Raw genomic sequence first — 17,529 nt, forward strand, 5'->3', positions numbered from 1 at the left:
TCATCAGTAAAGTGATGGAAGGGGTCATCAGCAATGCAATCAAGTGGCGCTTGCTTACCAATAACCTGCTCACTGATGCTCAGTTTGGGTTCTACCAGGGCCACTCAGTTCCTGACCTTATTACAGCCTTGGTTCAAACATAGACAAAAGAACTGAACTCTAGAGGTAAGGGAGGGAATTAACACAGCTTATCAACCATGCAACTGAAGGCGCAGCCACCAATGGTGGAATACTTAAAATTTGGCATTCTCAAGAGCCCAGAATTGAAGTGTAGTAAAAGAGTGTATGGGCAGAGCAAGGGTTAATGTGGGACTAGGGAACAGTACCACCCACAGTATGAGTCTGGAATGAGCCAGCATGGAGACAGCACCCTTGCAGGACTGTACCTTGGAGATTTATATAGTTATATGTTACCAATAAATGGTCTATGTTTAACCATTTAAGCCTCCAGACCTCCAAGTGAGGCACCAAACGACCTTGCAGCATGGAGGAGCACAAATATCTTGGAAGATCAGACAGACAGACTTGCCAGAGGAGATTAGAGATGGGGAGTTGGGAGGCCATGGAGAGACTTGAAAACACGGATGAGAATTTCAAAATCAAACCAGTTTAGGTCAGCAAGCATAGGGGTGATGAATAAATGGGATCTGGTGCAAGTTAGGACATAGACAGCAGAGTTTTGGATGACATTGTTTATAGAGGTTAGAATGTGAAAGGCCATTATGGAGTACATTAGAATAGTCAGGTAACAAAGATATGCATGAGGGTTTCAGCAGCAGATGAGATGAGGCGGGATGGAGTCAAGAAAAGTTATAGAGGTAGAAATAGGTGATTATGTGGTTGGAAGCCCATCTTGAGGTCACACATGGCACCGAGGTTACAAACAAACTGGTTCAACCTCAGACAGTTGCAGAGTGAGGGATTGAGTTGGTGTCTAGGGAACAGAATTTATCTCAGGTTTTGAAGACTATGACTTTGGCCTTCACTATTTAATTGGAGGAAATGTCTCCTCATCCAGCACTGGATGTCAGACAAAGCAGTTTGACAATTTAGAGAAGGTGGTGGGGTCCAGAGAGCAGTGGTGAGTTAGAGTTGGATGCCATCAGCATACGTGTGGACACTGCTTAGTAAAGACGAGATGACATGACCCAGGAGCACTTTGTGTCTTATATAACTGTTTGCTTGACTAGCCCATGTACTGCATGTACACTGTCCTTGGAAAACAGCAGCAACAAATTGCATTCATGCAGTGCCATAGATTTTACCCCAGAGCACTTCAGGTCGTCATCAAAATAAATAGTCACCAAGCCAAAGAAAGAGAGGGTTTACCAAAAGTTTGATTAAAGTGAGTTTTGAAGAGGTGGAGTAGGAGGCACATTAGAGTAAACGGTGTAGTCAGCCAGTAGCAATGGGACGAATGGAAGGGGGATATACAAGAAAGCATAGCCAGAGGTGGGGCGCAGACTGATAAAGTTCAGAAATGGAGAGGGTGAAGCCATGAACATTACGATGACTGATTTAAAGTTGGGACCCAGTGTCATTTATCAAGGTGGTAAAGTTTTGGTGTAGGATAGGTTACAGGAAAGGACCTTTGGGAGGATGGGAAGTGGATCAGGAGAACGTTGGAATAGCTGAGCCTGGAGGTGATAAAAGTTTGAGCATTTTAGCAACAGATGGGCTGAAGTACAGATGGAGGCAGATGATACTGAGGTGGGATCCTTGTGGTTTTTGTGATGAAATGATGTGGGATCTGAAGCTCAGCTTGAGGTAGAATAGGACTTTCTATGGTTCTGTGGACTGAGGTCTAAACCTGAGACATTGGACAGGGAGGGATTTGGAACCAGTGCCTAATTTGTGGCCGGCCTGCAAACAATGGTTTTAGTTGCCCTATTGTACAACTGGAAGAAATTGCAACTGAGGATGAAGTGGGGGATAAACACAGATTTTTGAAGACTTTAGAGGTAATGGGGCAGGAAATAGAACCACTGATGCAGATGCTCTGATGATTCAGTGAAATCAGCCCCACAGAGATGAGCAAAAGGAAAGACATTGGAGGAGGATGGCCTGATTGGCCATGCCAATAACTGCAAAGAAGATGCAGAGGAGTAATGCACCACTATGGAGAGCGCCATTTGTGACTGGTTAGGACTGTTTTTGCACTGAAGCAGGGACAGAAATCTGATTGCTGGGGTTCAAATGGATTTTCTGGAAAGTTGGGCACAGATTTGGGAGGAGGCAACAAGTTGAAGGAATTAGGAAAAGGAAGGGAGATGAGGTAGTAGTTTTTCAAGAACAAGGCATCAAGAGTTTTTTGAGGGATGATTGATGGCAAATGTAGAAGATAGAAATAATGCAGAGGAATTAAGTGAGTTTGTAAAACAATTTGTCATTACCATTTTCTTTTGACGCTCAATAACAGGTAACCTATTTAGGCATATCCTGTATAGTGTGAGCAAGGTTCAGTGGTGTAGATTTTGTTAGGTACACGCTCAAAGTTTGCCAGTTAGAGGCTTTCTACTAGAGGCTAAATCTGTTGCTCTGCTGTGGAAAGCTCTGTTAAAGCTCTAATAAATGGATCAGAAGATGGAAGTGGTGTCACACTAGAAAAGAGATATGTGGTAAAACAGGGCACCACGTCATAAATAACTCGTGGGAGAGATTGTGGGACGAATGTCAAAGTGACTAGCTTCTGTGTGTCAGGACCCATGCTTCTGTACAGTATGGTCAAGGAATAGTGTGGCAAAATGGAAGGTAGTGACCAAGTTAGATCCATTGTCGTTCGGTTTGAAATGCTGTTTCCATTCTGCCCGGCAGCTCTGTTAATCATTATGCATGGATGACCTGTGACCTATATGAGACTTCAGTGAAATGTCCAAATAGCATGAGGCCTGTAGAATGATGCTGAATCTCCTGCTACTAGGCAGTTGTGCTTCCTCCTATCAGGAGATTTCTGGCCTGCTGTCCTTTCTCTACCATTCAACATAACCGTTGAGGTATTGTCTTATTACAGGGACATCACCAGAAATTTTGCGGGCAAATATTAGACCTATCTCCTCAAGTGCTGCATGGTAGTCTAATATGCCAGTCTAGAGATACTACTGGACCTCCAAATTTGCTGTGGATTTTGTTGTTCCCTGTTGTATATTGCTATTTTGCTAATGCTGAAGCAAAGTGAAGGTGTCACAAAGCAGCTGACAGGCAGTGTGGAACGAAAGAAACCAGCAACTCTTACACCTCTTGTCTTTGGGAAATATTTGACATGCTCACTGCAGAGCACTTTGAGGCAGAAGTGACAGTTGATCAGCAGTAATAGCAGAAAGACACTGTCAGTGGATGCTGTTATAAGGAAGGGTCACAGTAAAGAGTTGTACCTTGTGATCGAGTTCCTAACAACCAAGACAATGGTAGAGAGCTTAGAGCCTACATCTTTTCTTGCAATAAACTGATGGCAATTCACCTTGTGAATTAGGGGTCCTTGTCAGCATGAGGTTCATATTGAAAAATAAGTACTGAGAAAGTAGAAACAATATAGACTTCTTTAATGTTTGATTGCTAAGTGAGAACCTGATGCTGATAGGGTATAATATGTACTGTACAATATTTCTGGGTTTTTGTGTAGATTTTTTATGGGAATTTTATTTTCGATGTCAATATCCTATGACTTTGCGTTAAAGAAGTTGAGACCAATTGTATTCAGGTCAAGCAGGGTGGGAGGTAGGAGGTACTGGAGGAAGTGAGGAGGAGAAAGGAGAGAGGGAGAAGGGCTGGTAACAAACTAAAGTATAAACAAATTTTTGTTTACTCACCTTTACCAAAATGTCGGCTGTTGTGCAGCAAACACTTTGGTGCAGTGCTGCCTGGTGGTTTGTATTTAGAATAGCAGTGAATGTTAAACAAAGCATAACAGCAGCCATCAAAATGTTAGAGGAGCCCTAGTTATGTTAATGAGTCACATAACATTACACTCACCATGCCACATGAAATGGCAATATCATTAGAATGCTGAGACCCAATAATTGTAATATCTATAGTACTACACAGTTGTACACTACTGTGCTGTAAATCCATATAATTTAAGAATATAATCCTTGAGCATGCCTATATTATGAAAGTATACTTATGCATGATAAAAATGAATGAATATAATGGCTACTGCAAAACACATGAAGGCTAATGTAAAATTTGATGTAATGATGAAAGTTATTTCTGACAATGGTGATTTTTGTTAACTGTTTCCACTGTGTAGATTTTATAGAGGTCATTGAAACTTATAATGCGTGGAACCATTTGCTTGGTTAACCTTGGTTGCTGTTTATATAATGCAGTGTGATGACCATTATTGTTAATTGCACAAATTGTCATCTTTTAAATAGTTTGTTAACAAAGGAGTGTTATCTGATCTGACGGAAGATATGGACACCGAGGAAGCGCTGAGAGAGTTTGATTTCTTAGGAACTTCAGAAGATGAAGGAGCAGGGGAGTCGAGAAGTGCGGGCGATGGAACAGAATGGGGTAAAATTTCACAATACCTTGTTACCTCAGACATGACCTTTTTCACTTGCCCTTAAGATTTTGTTTACTATCAAAAATTGTTGCGCATGTAAGGGGTACTTTATAAAGTAAACTTAAATATTTATTGACGTGTATCTGCATAAACTAGAAATAAGCATTTATGACAATCTTTGTAACAAATTGTCAGCTCATCTCCTTGATGTAGCAGATCACAAGTTACTGTGATCTCAAGGCGAATTGGGGAATGTGTTGCTCACTTTTATAAAAAAAATACTAGGGTGTTGTCCACTACTTAGGCATTCTGGGGGAAAAAAGGCACAAATTCTGTTGTTCATGTGCAGTGTATTTATTATTTGGTACGAGCAAAGGTTGTCTGATGATCCTGCTGCTTGGGATAATTTTAGGTTTCCTAATCGATATAGAGAGAAGATCATCTTAGCCCATGGTTAAGAAGAATTTCCATGCAATGTAGGGTGTGTGTGGTGAGTTGTGGTGTGTGTCTGTGTCTGCGATGCACATGGTGGGATGGGGGGGTGGGGTTGCGTGCACATGGGGAGGGCATGCACACCTGTGTATGCACGGGTGGTGTGTGCTCGTCTGTGCATTTGTCGGTTGGGGTGGGGGGGGGGGGGGGGGACATACTCGTCTGTGTGCGTTAGGAGGGTGCGTGCTCGCCTGTGCGCATTGGGGAGTGTGCATGTATCTGTGCGCCTGGGATGGTGACGGGGTGGCATGTGCTGGGTGAGGGGGGAAGCGTGCACTTCGAGGGCGGAGTTTGTCCACTTGACTGTGTGTGTTGTGGGCGGGTGGTTGCGACTGTGTCGTTTGTGGTTGTCGGGGCGTGTGTGGTATCGGGTGTGTGTGCCTGCTTTGTGAGGAAGTAGATTGATTTATTGTGCTGATAAATTTGGAATTGTTTTGTTTTGCCAATAACCTGTTTTTTAAAGCCAGCTTTAATTCATAAGAATCAGTTGTACTTCTGGACAATGGTACTTACAGAATGCTGGAGTTGTTGGAGAGATATGTGCTGCTGTCTGTGTGTATTTTTAACATACGTTAAATTAAGGCCATGCATGATTTTTGACAAAGAATGCAGTCAGAGCAACTGAAGAAAATTGATGAAGAGGGCATAATGTGTAGCTTGTTTGAAGATCACTGCAGAATATTTGGGTATAATTAGTTAATTTGAAAATATTTGTTGAAAAGGCTGCATAGGAAACCAGGGCCGTGGTGTGGCGCATGAGGTGAGTGTGAGGGCCAAGGGGAGAAACTATAATGGTCGTGCCAGGAGAAGGTGGCTGCAGTTTTATGCTTATCATTACGGATAGAATTTCCTTAACATTTTGAAAATTGCATAGCTATAGAATTTTATGGCGTACTATGTCTGTGTTGGCACTTTACTAGAACAATTCAAACACTCTTTCACCTTAACCCTGCACCCTCATCTGGTTCAAATATTTGTCTTATTTTCCTTTAGAACAGCCAATTGTCTGCATCTCAACCCATTCCTTATCTACAGTTAGCATCACCAATTATTCCATATTCTCCTCTGATACATTTATGTTCTCGCTTCCACCCATCAATGTACAAAAGATTTTTCAAATATTTCTACCACATATTCATCCTCAGTTAGACTCCCATCTTCATCCCATAGGAGTTCTACTGTCCTTTGAATTGTTTACTTTTGTGTGGTTATAAAAGCCCTTACTATTTCCTGTTATCATCTGCATGTCCTTTTTAGCCCCTCTCATCTCCCTTTTCACCTTGGTGCTCCACTTTTATTTAATCCTAATGATTATCTTTAGCACTGTCAGCCTGAACTTTATCACATGCCTCCTTTTAAGTTTTAGTTTAGTTTTAATTTCTCTATTGATCCACGTAATTCTATGCTTAGTTGCACCTTGTTTTTGCCTCAGAGGAATGCATTTACTTTGTACTCCGTGCATCTCCTGTTTGAAGATTTCCCATAGCTGAGCTTACCATCTATGTGCAAAATTTTCAAACAATTGTATTATTTTATTATCCTTCTGATAAGTTGGAGCTTGAAAAGCATTAACATTGTTTTAATGCATACAGCAAGATCCAAGATGGCATCCAGCCTTGGCTGATAAGTAGTAAGCAACACTTGTGTCACACAAGTCCCAGGCAATAACCATTTCCAACAAGAGAGAGTATGTACATCTCCCCATGAAATGCAATGGGATTTTCTTTGCTGAAGCTCCATCAACATCCTGGGCAGTCGCTGCTGACTTGAAATTTAACTCTGATCAGCAACATGCTTATTGGAGCAGCACAGAGGCTGGATATTCTGTGACACATGGTTCACTACCTGACTCCTTGAAGCATCTCCACTACTTTCAAGGCAGAAGTTGTGATTGAATCGTTTTAACTGTAGTTTCCCTTTTGTTGTAGTGAATACACTTGGCATATTTCCTAATGTAAATGCCTTCTGCCATGTAAAATGGTGGCTTGTGCCATGATGGTCAACTGTGTTAAGGATCAGGACCTGCACTCTGGCATGGAAGACAGTGGGTTGAGAAGGTGCACAATTTGCTGACCTATGTTTTCCCTGGCCGCCTTTTCAGCCAGCTGAGTCAGCCTCCAGAGGTCAGGGCAGTTGACGACTCTGCCAGTTGTCAAGTCACTTTCTGCCATGTCAATATCCACCGTCTTCATAACTCACTTGCAGATGCCCTTGTAGCGGAGGTATGGACACCCAGGAGATTATGACCCAATGGCTAATTCACCATTCAGAATGCCTTTGGATGTACAGCAGTCATTCATCTGATGAACGTGGCTGAGCCAGTGCAGACCTTGTTGGTTTAGCAGAGTGTAATGCTGATAGAATTAGCACACTCCAGGGCCTCTGAACTTGTCCTGCCAAGAGATGCAGAGGATGCATCTGAGACAGCGAAGGTGGAAACTGTTCAGCCTTTTCTCCTGCCTAGCATATGTTGTCCAGGTCTCGCCACTGTAGAGGAATGTGTTGAGAATGCTGGCTTGGTGGACTCGCAGTTTGGTATTCTCAGTCAGGTTGCTGTTGTTCCACCCTCTCTTACTCAGCTTGGACATATGGATCACAAAAGCTGCAGCTGGTGTCTTGATTTCAACATCAAGCGACAGATTGCTGCTGATTGTGGAGCTTAGATATGTGAAACTATCGACAACCTCCTGTGTCACATTGTCAATGCTGATAGATGGCAGTATGACAACATCCTGGGCCATGACATTTGTCATCCTGATGCTGATGTTCAAACCAAACTCTACAGGTGTGAGAAAGTCTGTCCATTTGCCGCTGAAGATGTTCTTCAGTATGGAATGTTAGTTAAGCATCATCAGTGTAAAGAAAATCCCTGATGAGGACTTGGCGCACCTTTGTCTTGGGTCTCAGGCTGAAGAGCTTTCTATCAGTTCTGGTATGTAAGTAGGTACACTCTGTAGATGACCCAAAGGAATATGACAGCAGCAGAGAGAAGAATGTGCTAAAGCGTGTAGGCGCCAGGATACAACCCTGTTTGACCCCACTGTGGATCTCCTAAGGTTCTGATGTTGCCACGTCATAACTGACCTTGCTCATCACGTTGTCGTGGAAAGAGGAGATCACATTGAGCAGCTCCAGAGGGCAACCAATTTTCTCCAGCAGCTTAAATAAACCATATCTGCTCACATGGTCAAATGCCTTGGTGAGATGGTTAAGGCAATATATAGTGGTTTCCTTTGTTCACAGCATTTCTCTTGCAGCTGCCAGACTGAGAAGATCATGTCAATTGTAGATATTCAGGTTCTGAAACCACACAGGGATTCGGAGTGGATGCGTTCAGCCAGGATCTGTAGTCTGACAAGGGCAACACAGGCAAATGTTTTCCCCACGATGCTTAGCAGACAGATGCCTCAATAGCTTCTGCAATCGCTGCAATTGCCCTTATTCTTGTTTGTACAGGAGGGATCTGCTTATCTTACTGAGTTAGTGATCAATGAATTATCTTCAAACATCCATGTTTGATATCAGCCCAACATGGGATTCATTGGAATTATGTAACCTGTGTATTACCTGTGTCTGCTTGTTCAGTTGCTGGGAAAGGAGATTGGAACCAAGCTTAAAATCAGGACTCTATTTAAATCTGTTTTTACAGGATGTTGACTGTGACTAGAAGGCATGTAGATGACTTTCACTCATTTAACACCATTTGAAACCTACGTGATAATTGAGCCTGTAATATGCAAACAGTTAACATGGTAAACTTGACATTACAATCTAGCAAAAACTTGTATTACTGTAGAGAAAACTTCATGCATCATTGCAGTCAGTGTTACGGATGGCAATGGTGCCTGCAAGAGAATTGAAGGTGCTTACATGGGTGTTTTTGTATATTGATTGTAAAAAGCTGAGTCATGGAGCTACTGTCTGAAACCTGATATGTGACTTATGAGTTTGTAGGCATGCATGTTTGCTATAGTATACAAGCCCCATCTTGCACTCATGGGATTGACTGCCTTGTTCCTGGAATAGCCAACAGATATGTTATCTGAGGCTTGGTGTTTTAATATACTTGATGATTTAATCTTAAATTGAGAGTACACAAAAACAACAACACACTTTTCTTGATTATGGTGAATTTTATTTTGATTATTAAAACAAATATGAAGCCCTCCTGAAAAGGTTCCTGTGGAACTGAATAATTGTATAGCTCTAACTTTAACTAAACTTTGCTATTGAGTTGTTTGCAATGATGCTCTGTTTTTAAGTGAAAATGTTGGAACTGCCCTACTAATGGTGTAAGAGTTGGATTGTTCCATAAAGCAATCTCTGATTTGTTTCACTGTGCTGTGTTTAGACAAGGAAGATGTATGTCCCACACCAGAGAGCTGGGACGTGGACCAGGGACTAATAACCAAACTCAAGGAGCAGTACAAAAAGGAGCGAAAGGGGAAAAAGGGGGTGAAGAGTAAGTGCGTATGAAATCTGGTATACTTTTGGTTCATAAACCCTCTTTTACCACTTTTTTTTAAGAAGTATCCAGATACTCTTGCTGTTCCTTTAAACCATCTGCTCACTCTCAGCTACTCTTTGATCCTCTCTCACACCATTACCTTGGTTTAACTTTTTTTTTGGAAGTTGCCACCCCAAATTATTTTTCATCTTCTTTCAATATTAGCCTGCTGTTTTATTTTTTGGCAATTTTATTTATTTTAATAAAATGGAAATGATTTCAAGTCATAGATTTTGGGTTTGTGTACTGAAGGGCAGTCAAACAACATAACAGATGAAAGGTAAGCAAATGGAAAAAAAAATAGAAAGTTATTTGGCCAGTAATTAACATGGCTGGAGGTCATTCCTTTATCGGCTGGAATGGATGACTGGGTTAGATGGGGAAACTTTTCTTATGGAGTATAAGTCTCAATATTGTGACTGGGAAATATATTGTTAAAATGTTAAAAACAAAAAGCTAAAAGCTACTGCGGATGCTGGAAATCCAAAACAAAATAAAAACAGAATTACCTGGAAAAACTCAGCAAGTCTGGCAGCATCGGCGGAGAAGAAATCAGTCAACGTTTCGAGCCCTCATGGCCCTTCAGCAGAACTGAAGCATAGTTTCAACAAGGGAGAAATATAAATTGGTTTAAGGTGGGAGGGGGGGAAGAGACACATTGAGGGTGTGGTGTGAGCAGATAATCAAAAGATGTCAGAGACCCTTTTGTCTCTGACATCTTTTGATTATCTGCTCACACCACACCCTCAATGTGTCTCTTCCCCCCCTCCCACCTTAAACCAATTTATATTTCTCCCTTGTTGAAACTATGCTTCAGTTCTGCTGAAGGGCCATGAGGGCTCGAAACGTTGACTGATTTCTTCTCCGCCGATGCTGCCAGACTTGCTGAGTTTTTCCAGGTAATTCTGTTTTTATTTTGTTAAAATGTTACTATTATTAAAGCAATTCTGTTTAAGCAAAAGCATCAACACTGGTAAAAATTGTAGACAACAGCATTCATCTTAGTAATGACTTGATCCAAGGTACCCAAACCCACGTGTGCTTTGACTCATCTGGTTTACCTGTGGGATAGAAAGACATTTCTGCAACTCGAGGATGAAACTCTGGATTTGTGTTTAGTTCCTTGTTGCAGTCTTAAACTTTCAGTGAAGAAGACCTCAGGTAATGGTATCAAATCTGAAAAGGGTGCCAGAATGGATTGAAAAGTTCAATTTAAGCAGTCTAGGAAAGGTAGAATGAATCTATTCCATCTTTTTACTGTGATCTGATGTTTTAGACCTGGTTTTAGTTGTATTAATAGAAGAAAATTGTTCTGTTTCCACTTGGTACTATGAATGTAATATGCCCTAACATACATATGTAAAAACACAAACTTTGGGTTTTTAATTAAAGGTGGAAAGATGCTGTGTTGGGCAGAGTGGAGACTATGCCTTTGACTTCATAATAGTTTAATCAGTAGTCCTTCATAATCAGTCTTATCATGAAACTTACCCTAGAGGTCAGTTTGTTTTGTTCTAGGGCAGCTTAAAAAGCAGAATTGCTCACATTTGATAGTCAGTCATATTTTTGGCAGTTGACCAAGTCCATCCTTCTGCTTGCCAAATGGTAAAACTTCCGTCAATGTGTGTAAATTCACAGTGAAATTTATTGGAAAAATTTGTCTATATTCAATTTCTAAGTTTCCATAAAATATAGATTAGTGTTGATGAGTGAACAATTACCCAGCCTTGGCTGGCAAATGAGGTAACGTTTGCACCATGTAAGTATCAATTAATGGGTCACCCTGGCAGAGCAGTGGCCAAAACATTATATACATTATCAGAATCCAACTTGGAATGCTTGAATATGGAGTATCGCTCATACCATGCAAATAGACATCAATACACTTAGCCTTAAATATCTTCAAAAGGGAGCAAGTAAATGGATGAAATACACAATTACAGTGTGGTCTTCAATTAGCAAGAGAGGAACTTAATCTACATTCCATACATGCTGTGCATGTTGGACACTGGTGTCCAGCAAAATGTAATATACTTCAACACCCTACAGGGGTTTTATATGCACACTGAGGTAGAGGGAGATTAACTGATTGCAGTCAAACTCATTGAAGGTTGTGTCTCCGTTTCCTACTTCATTTGATGGCCTGTTTATTTTGAGATAGGGTAGAACTGCAAGGCAAAACTGAAGGAGGCCGTCCCTGGTTCAAGATTTGACATAATTGGAAATTCAGTTAAAATAAAAAATTTAATAAAAACATTTTCCTGTCATTTTTGCTTTGATTCTACTTGTGATAAGGTCCTTGTGATAACATTGAGCCAGTATTTTAAGACAGGCAGACAAACTTGGAAATGTACAGATAAATCATTCTTTGTATAAAAAAGACAGAGGGGTACAAGGTCCAATATTACTTTTAGCTCTACATTTGTTCCATAACAGGGCCAAACAGATCAAAGTTGCAAGATATGTTGGCTACTTTAAGAGACGTAGATGAGCTCCCTCCACTGCAATCTTCAGTAAACTCACCCCCAAGGCCAACTACCACACGACTGACTGAGCATGAAGCTGGCAGGACAGAAGAAGGTAGGTGAGAGGAAAGCTGGACATCTTGGGAAAACTTTATACGCTCATGAATTGGTGTGTTTTTATTTACAACAGTCATAAGTCTTCTGTACCATATTAGTATTCTCGTTTATTTTGAATTAAATTTAATTTATTTGAATTCAATTTTTTGGGGGGTTTTTTTGACACTTTTTAAATACTGTTCTTTCTAGTTGAGGCACTGACCTTTCCCCCGGGAGCAGGTAAATCCTTTATCATGGGTACAAATGAAGCACTAGAGAATGCGTTGGGTCTTGGAGAGCTGGCGGGCCTCACAGTTGCTAATGAGGCAGACCCTCTAAATTATGACGTAAGTTGGAATTTACATCAGTTTATCAAATCTGTTTTATAAGTGTAATTAGTAAAATTTTAGTGCAGCCAAGAACTGTTGAGTGTGTAGCTTTGTGATCAACCAATATAATATTGACCAAGGGTGACCACCACCTTTAAGGAAGCATCAAAAAGGTGCTCGGCATCTCCTTGGACAGTGCTTCATGATGGTGGGAATTATGGACAAGAATGCATTGCTTACCACTCTGGCATTGCACCTTATTCCCTGTAGCAAGACACATTTAAAATTTGATGCTTCTCAACCTGTATAAATGAACATCAGAATTGCTATCTTGGCTGAGTTGGTAACATTCATTTGAGGCAGAAGGATTTGGGTTCAAGTCCTACTCCAGAACTTAGATTTCAGCACTGGGGGTGTTCTCTGTTGCTGAGGGTGCCATTCTTTGGATAAGATTTCAGCTAAGGTCTCCCTATTCTATGGGTGTTAAATATTCCACTGCTCCAGGCAATGAACAGCAGGATGCTCTTCCAGCTAGACTGGCCAACATCCCTTCCTCAAGCACCAATAAAAACAAGTCAACTGGCCATTTATTTTGTTTGCTGTTTTTGAGACCTAGCTGTGTGTAAATTGGCTGCAAAACTACAATGGCTGCACTTCAAAAAGTAATTAATTGGACGTGAAATGCTATGGGATGTCCTGAGGGCAAAGTAAGCTGCTTTAGATACAATTTTTTGGTTTCTAACAAGGGCCAGTTTGAAAAGATCTGTTTATCTAGAATGCTACTGGGAAATGCTGCCAGGGAAAAGAATTTGGATGATGGATAATTAGTGAGGATGTGGGTTTTCAGTTAATTAGCAGATTCTGCATTTTACAATAACATGTGTGTATTTGTATATGTGCATATATCGTTTATATAGATATATAATATGGTGTTTTTGTGTAGTAAAGTGTCCCAAGGCACTTCACAGGACCATTATCAGACAGAATTTCACACCAAGCTACATAAGGTTGCAGGAAGGGAGCTGCCAACTCAGGAGCCATCTTTACCTGCAACTAACCAACAATTATTCTTAGTAAAACTATGCCAGTTATCTCTGTGAATGATATTTCAGCTACATGCAGACCCCTTGCTGGTAGGCCCCAGTTTATACATGCACATCTCTGAATTCTTGCCCAATTTTTTGACCTGTTATTTTGGATTTACAGCAGTCACTGAACAGGGGTTTGAAAATTAGACTAATTTGGAGCGGGTTGGAAATGGATGAATTACATAGAACAAAATTAATGGAACAAAAGAATGGACAAAAAGAACGAAAGAAACAACTTTTTATTTAAAAAAGATTAGAACTTATAAAGTTTTAGCACTGAAAATCTACCCTTTGGATGGGGTATTAAAGTGAAGCACAATCTGCCTGCTCAGGTGAAAAGTAAACATTTTGCGGCACAATTTGGTGAATGTGGTTCTTCCAATTATACGGCAAACATTCATTCTATGGTCAAAAGTGAGAGAAAAAAAACTTTGTCATTTATCTAATTACTGTTTGTGGGATCTTGCTGTGTGTACATTGGCTGCTGTATTTGCCCACATACAGTGGTGACTGTACTTCAAAAGTAATTTTTGTGAAGCATTTTGAAATGTTTCAGAGGCTTATAGAATTTATAGAGCCATATAACATTGAAGGAGGCTATTTAACCCATTGTCAGGGGGGATATTCAAAGAAAAAAATCTTTTTTAAGATGACTATTCTCCAGGATTGCATATAGCAATGTCCTGGAGATTAATCTTCAATTTCTGGAGGCTCTATGCCAACCCTGGAGGGTTGACAACCCTAACCCTCAGTGTATCTTCCAAATGGTGTCCAGCATGGCAGAGTTCTGATTGATCAGTTGAGGGATGGTGATGAGTGGTAATCAGCAGGAGGTTTCCTCGACCTAATGCCATGAGATTTCATGGAGTCCAGAGTCAATATTGAGGACTCCCTGGGCCACTCCCCCCTGACTATATACCACTGTGCCACCACCACCTCTTGTGGACATACCCCAGGGATGGTGATGGACAAATCTGGAACATTAGTGGTAAGATATGATTTGGTGAGAAAGACTGTCAGGCTGCTGCTAATTCTCCCAATTTTGGCAGAAGTCCCCTGATGTTAGCAAGGATTACTTTGCAGGGTCTACTGGGTAGAGAGTGTGTACCTATATCATTTCCAGTACATGGGTCGATACCTGGTCATCAGATTTCATTCTTGTTTGACTTTACTGTAGTGGTTAGATACAACTGACTGGCTTGCAAGGCAGATGTATCTATCCATTTCAGAGCTGCTGTGGGTCTGGAGTCTCACGTAAGCCAGACTGGATAAGGATGGTGGATTTCTTTCATTGAAGGTAGGACATTAATGAACCAGATGGGTTTTATGACAACCTGGTGGTTTCATGACAACCTGGTGGTTTCATGATATAATTACTGACACTAGCTTTTTATTCCAGATTTATTCATTAAATTTAAGTACCCTCCCCCCCACACACCGTGTTAGGGTTTGAACTCCTGTCTCCGGAGCATTAGCTCAGGCCTCTGGATTACTAGTCCAGTAATGTTAACACTAGGCTACCATTGCTTTTACATTGCAAGTATTGTATGTTTCCTTCTATTTTGTGTTCTCTGTACTGTATTCAGGTTCCTCCTCTTTATTTCAGTTTACTGCCTTGAATTCTGATTTGTAATAAAATCCACTTCCAAACATAATTTTAAAGATGCTACTATTACTCCTGAGTGTTTATATATTAATTTTAGTGCTTGTGTAACGGTATCTGGCATCATTGTATGCATTGTAGTTTAGTGACCCTAGATTAGTAACAAGTTTTCTCAAAACTTTTTTACAGTGAATGTCTGTGTTTACTGCTTCTGAATTAGTGTTGACTAGTTTGTATAAAATTGTTCACCTAGCTTACAACAACACAATAGGAATACAATAAGGCAACTCTAAAATGCAGTAGTCACTTAGATGAACTGATTGTCTGTTGTTCATCTACAACTCTGAACTCCCCTCTTCAACCAACATGATCAGAAACAGGCAATTTGACCATTTATCTGGTACAACCAGAAATTGCCTTAGGAGGAATTTTGATAACGTAAGTAAGGAGAAACCTTTTTCCAGTGGCAGGAAGATCAGTAATCAGTGGACATGGATTCAAGGCAATCGACAAAAGAACCATGGTGGAAATGATGAGAATTTTTATTCCGCGAGTTATAGTGATCTGGAATGCTCTGCCTGAAAAGCTGGTGAAAGCAGATTCAGTAATAACTGTCTAAAGGAAATTGGATATAAACTTGAAAAGGGAAATAAAAGTTGCAGGGCTATGAGGGAAGAGCAGAGGATTGAAACTAATTGGAAAGCTCTTTCAAAAAGCTGGCACAGGCATGATAGACTGAATACTCTCCTTGTGTGCTGTATGATTCTATTACATTTTGAAAAATTTTATGACTAAAGTGAAAATCCTAATTAATCCAATGTTTTAGGAACTTGTATGTGTTTCACTTTAACTACTTTCTGAAATGTTTTTCCGGTTTCACAGATTACTAATAATAAAGATGCATTAAGAAAAACTTGGAATCCTAAATTCACATTGCGGAGCCACTTTGATGGAATAAGAGGCCTTGCATTTCATCCAGTTGAACCTGTTTTGGTAACTGCCTCAGAAGATCACACTGTGAAGTTATGGAATTTACAAAAGACTGCCCCAGCAAAAAAGTATGATGAAGAGCAACAGTACATTCTTAATACTGTTTTATGTACAAAGTGTTTAAAACTTGCATAAAGCTGGATGAATTTGAGTTGTTCTCCAGGATTATGAATAATCCATTTCTTCCATCCTTCAAAGTTCATCAAAACAAAGGAGAAAGTACCATTGGAATTGTTACCATTAATAAATTTAAGTTAAAGCTAGATTACAGAAGGACAACTGTTTTGCGGCAATTCTCATAGATTGGACTCTGGATAATGTTGGAATCCTGTAGCCTTTTGACATCATTGTAAGATGGTTCATCTATTGACTGACATAGTGGCTGTACTGACATCATTCATCAACTCCAAGAACTAGCAAGAATGTGCCCTTATATACTATTTTTACCATACTAAAATGAGGTGCTCCACAGGATGGGCTGGGCAGAACAGTGGCAAATGGAATTTAATCCTGAAAAGTGTGAGGTGATGTATTTTGGGAGGACTAACAAGGCAGGGGAGTACAGGATGAGTGATAGGACCCTAGGAAGTACAGAGGATCAGAGGGACCTTGGTGTGCATGTCCATAGATCCTTGAAGGCAGCAGGACAGGTAGATAAGGTGGTTAAGACGGCATATGGAATACTTGCCTTTATTAGTTGAGGCATTGAAAACAAGAGCAGGGAATTTAAGACGGAGCTGTATAAAGTGTTAGGACACGTCTAGAGTACTATGTGCAGTCCTGGTCGCCACACTATAGGAAGGATGTGATTGCACTGAAGAGGGTGCACAGGAGACTCACCAGGAGCGTTTCAGCTATGAAGAGAGACTAGATAGGCTGGGGTTGTTTTCCTTAGAGCAGAGAAGGCTGAGGGGGGATGTGATTGAGGTGTACAAAATTGAGGGACGTAGATAGGAAGAAACTTTTCCCCTTAGTGGAGGGGTCAATAACCAGGGGGCATAGATTTAAGGTAAGGGGCAGGAGGTTGAGGGGATTTGAGGAAAATTTTTTTCAGCCAGTATCTGGAACTCTGTCTGAAAGGATGGTAGAAGTGGGAACCCTCACAACATTTAAGTCTTTAGATGAACTCTTGAAATGCCATGGCATACAAGGCTACGGGCCAAGTACTGGAAAATAGAATTAAAGTAGATAGGGGCTCGATGACTGGCACGGACATATGGGCTGAAGGGCCCCTTCCATGGTGTAAAACTCTGACTCTATGGGAAAGGGAGAAAATCAAGACATCCAGTAGGAGTTTGGGGAGATAACAAGAAAAATAGTCAAAGAGATAGGTTTTCAAGATTCTTAAGGTGCAGACAGAGGAGTTGTTGAACACAATTCCAGTGTGCATGGTTGTGATGGCTAATTGGTGTGTCACCAGTAGTGGACTAGAGAATTGGAACAGCAGAGCATGTG

At 40.7% G+C, this 17,529-nt stretch overlaps 1 protein-coding gene across 2 annotated transcripts in view; it reads left to right on the forward strand.

The window, feature by feature from the left end:
• strn (striatin, calmodulin binding protein) overlaps positions 1–17,529 on the forward strand; it is a 118,642-nt gene that overhangs the window by 78,894 nt on the left and 22,219 nt on the right. Inside the window, exons 7-11 of one of the 2 annotated variants that reach the window (XM_078541726.1) lie at positions 4,374–4,512; positions 9,348–9,458; positions 11,940–12,083; positions 12,275–12,411; positions 15,967–16,142. In XM_078541726.1, the coding sequence (XP_078397852.1) occupies positions 4,374–4,512; positions 9,348–9,458; positions 11,940–12,083; positions 12,275–12,411; positions 15,967–16,142 (707 nt within the window). The remainder of the gene's footprint in view (positions 1–4,373; positions 4,513–9,347; positions 9,459–11,939; positions 12,084–12,274; positions 12,412–15,966; positions 16,143–17,529) is intronic. The other variant, XM_078541727.1, reaches the window with a different exon arrangement.

This window comes from Cetorhinus maximus, chromosome 5, assembly GCF_964194155.1.
Source record: "Cetorhinus maximus chromosome 5, sCetMax3.hap1.1, whole genome shotgun sequence".
In the NCBI taxonomy this organism is placed as follows: Eukaryota; Metazoa; Chordata; class Chondrichthyes; order Lamniformes; family Cetorhinidae; genus Cetorhinus; species Cetorhinus maximus.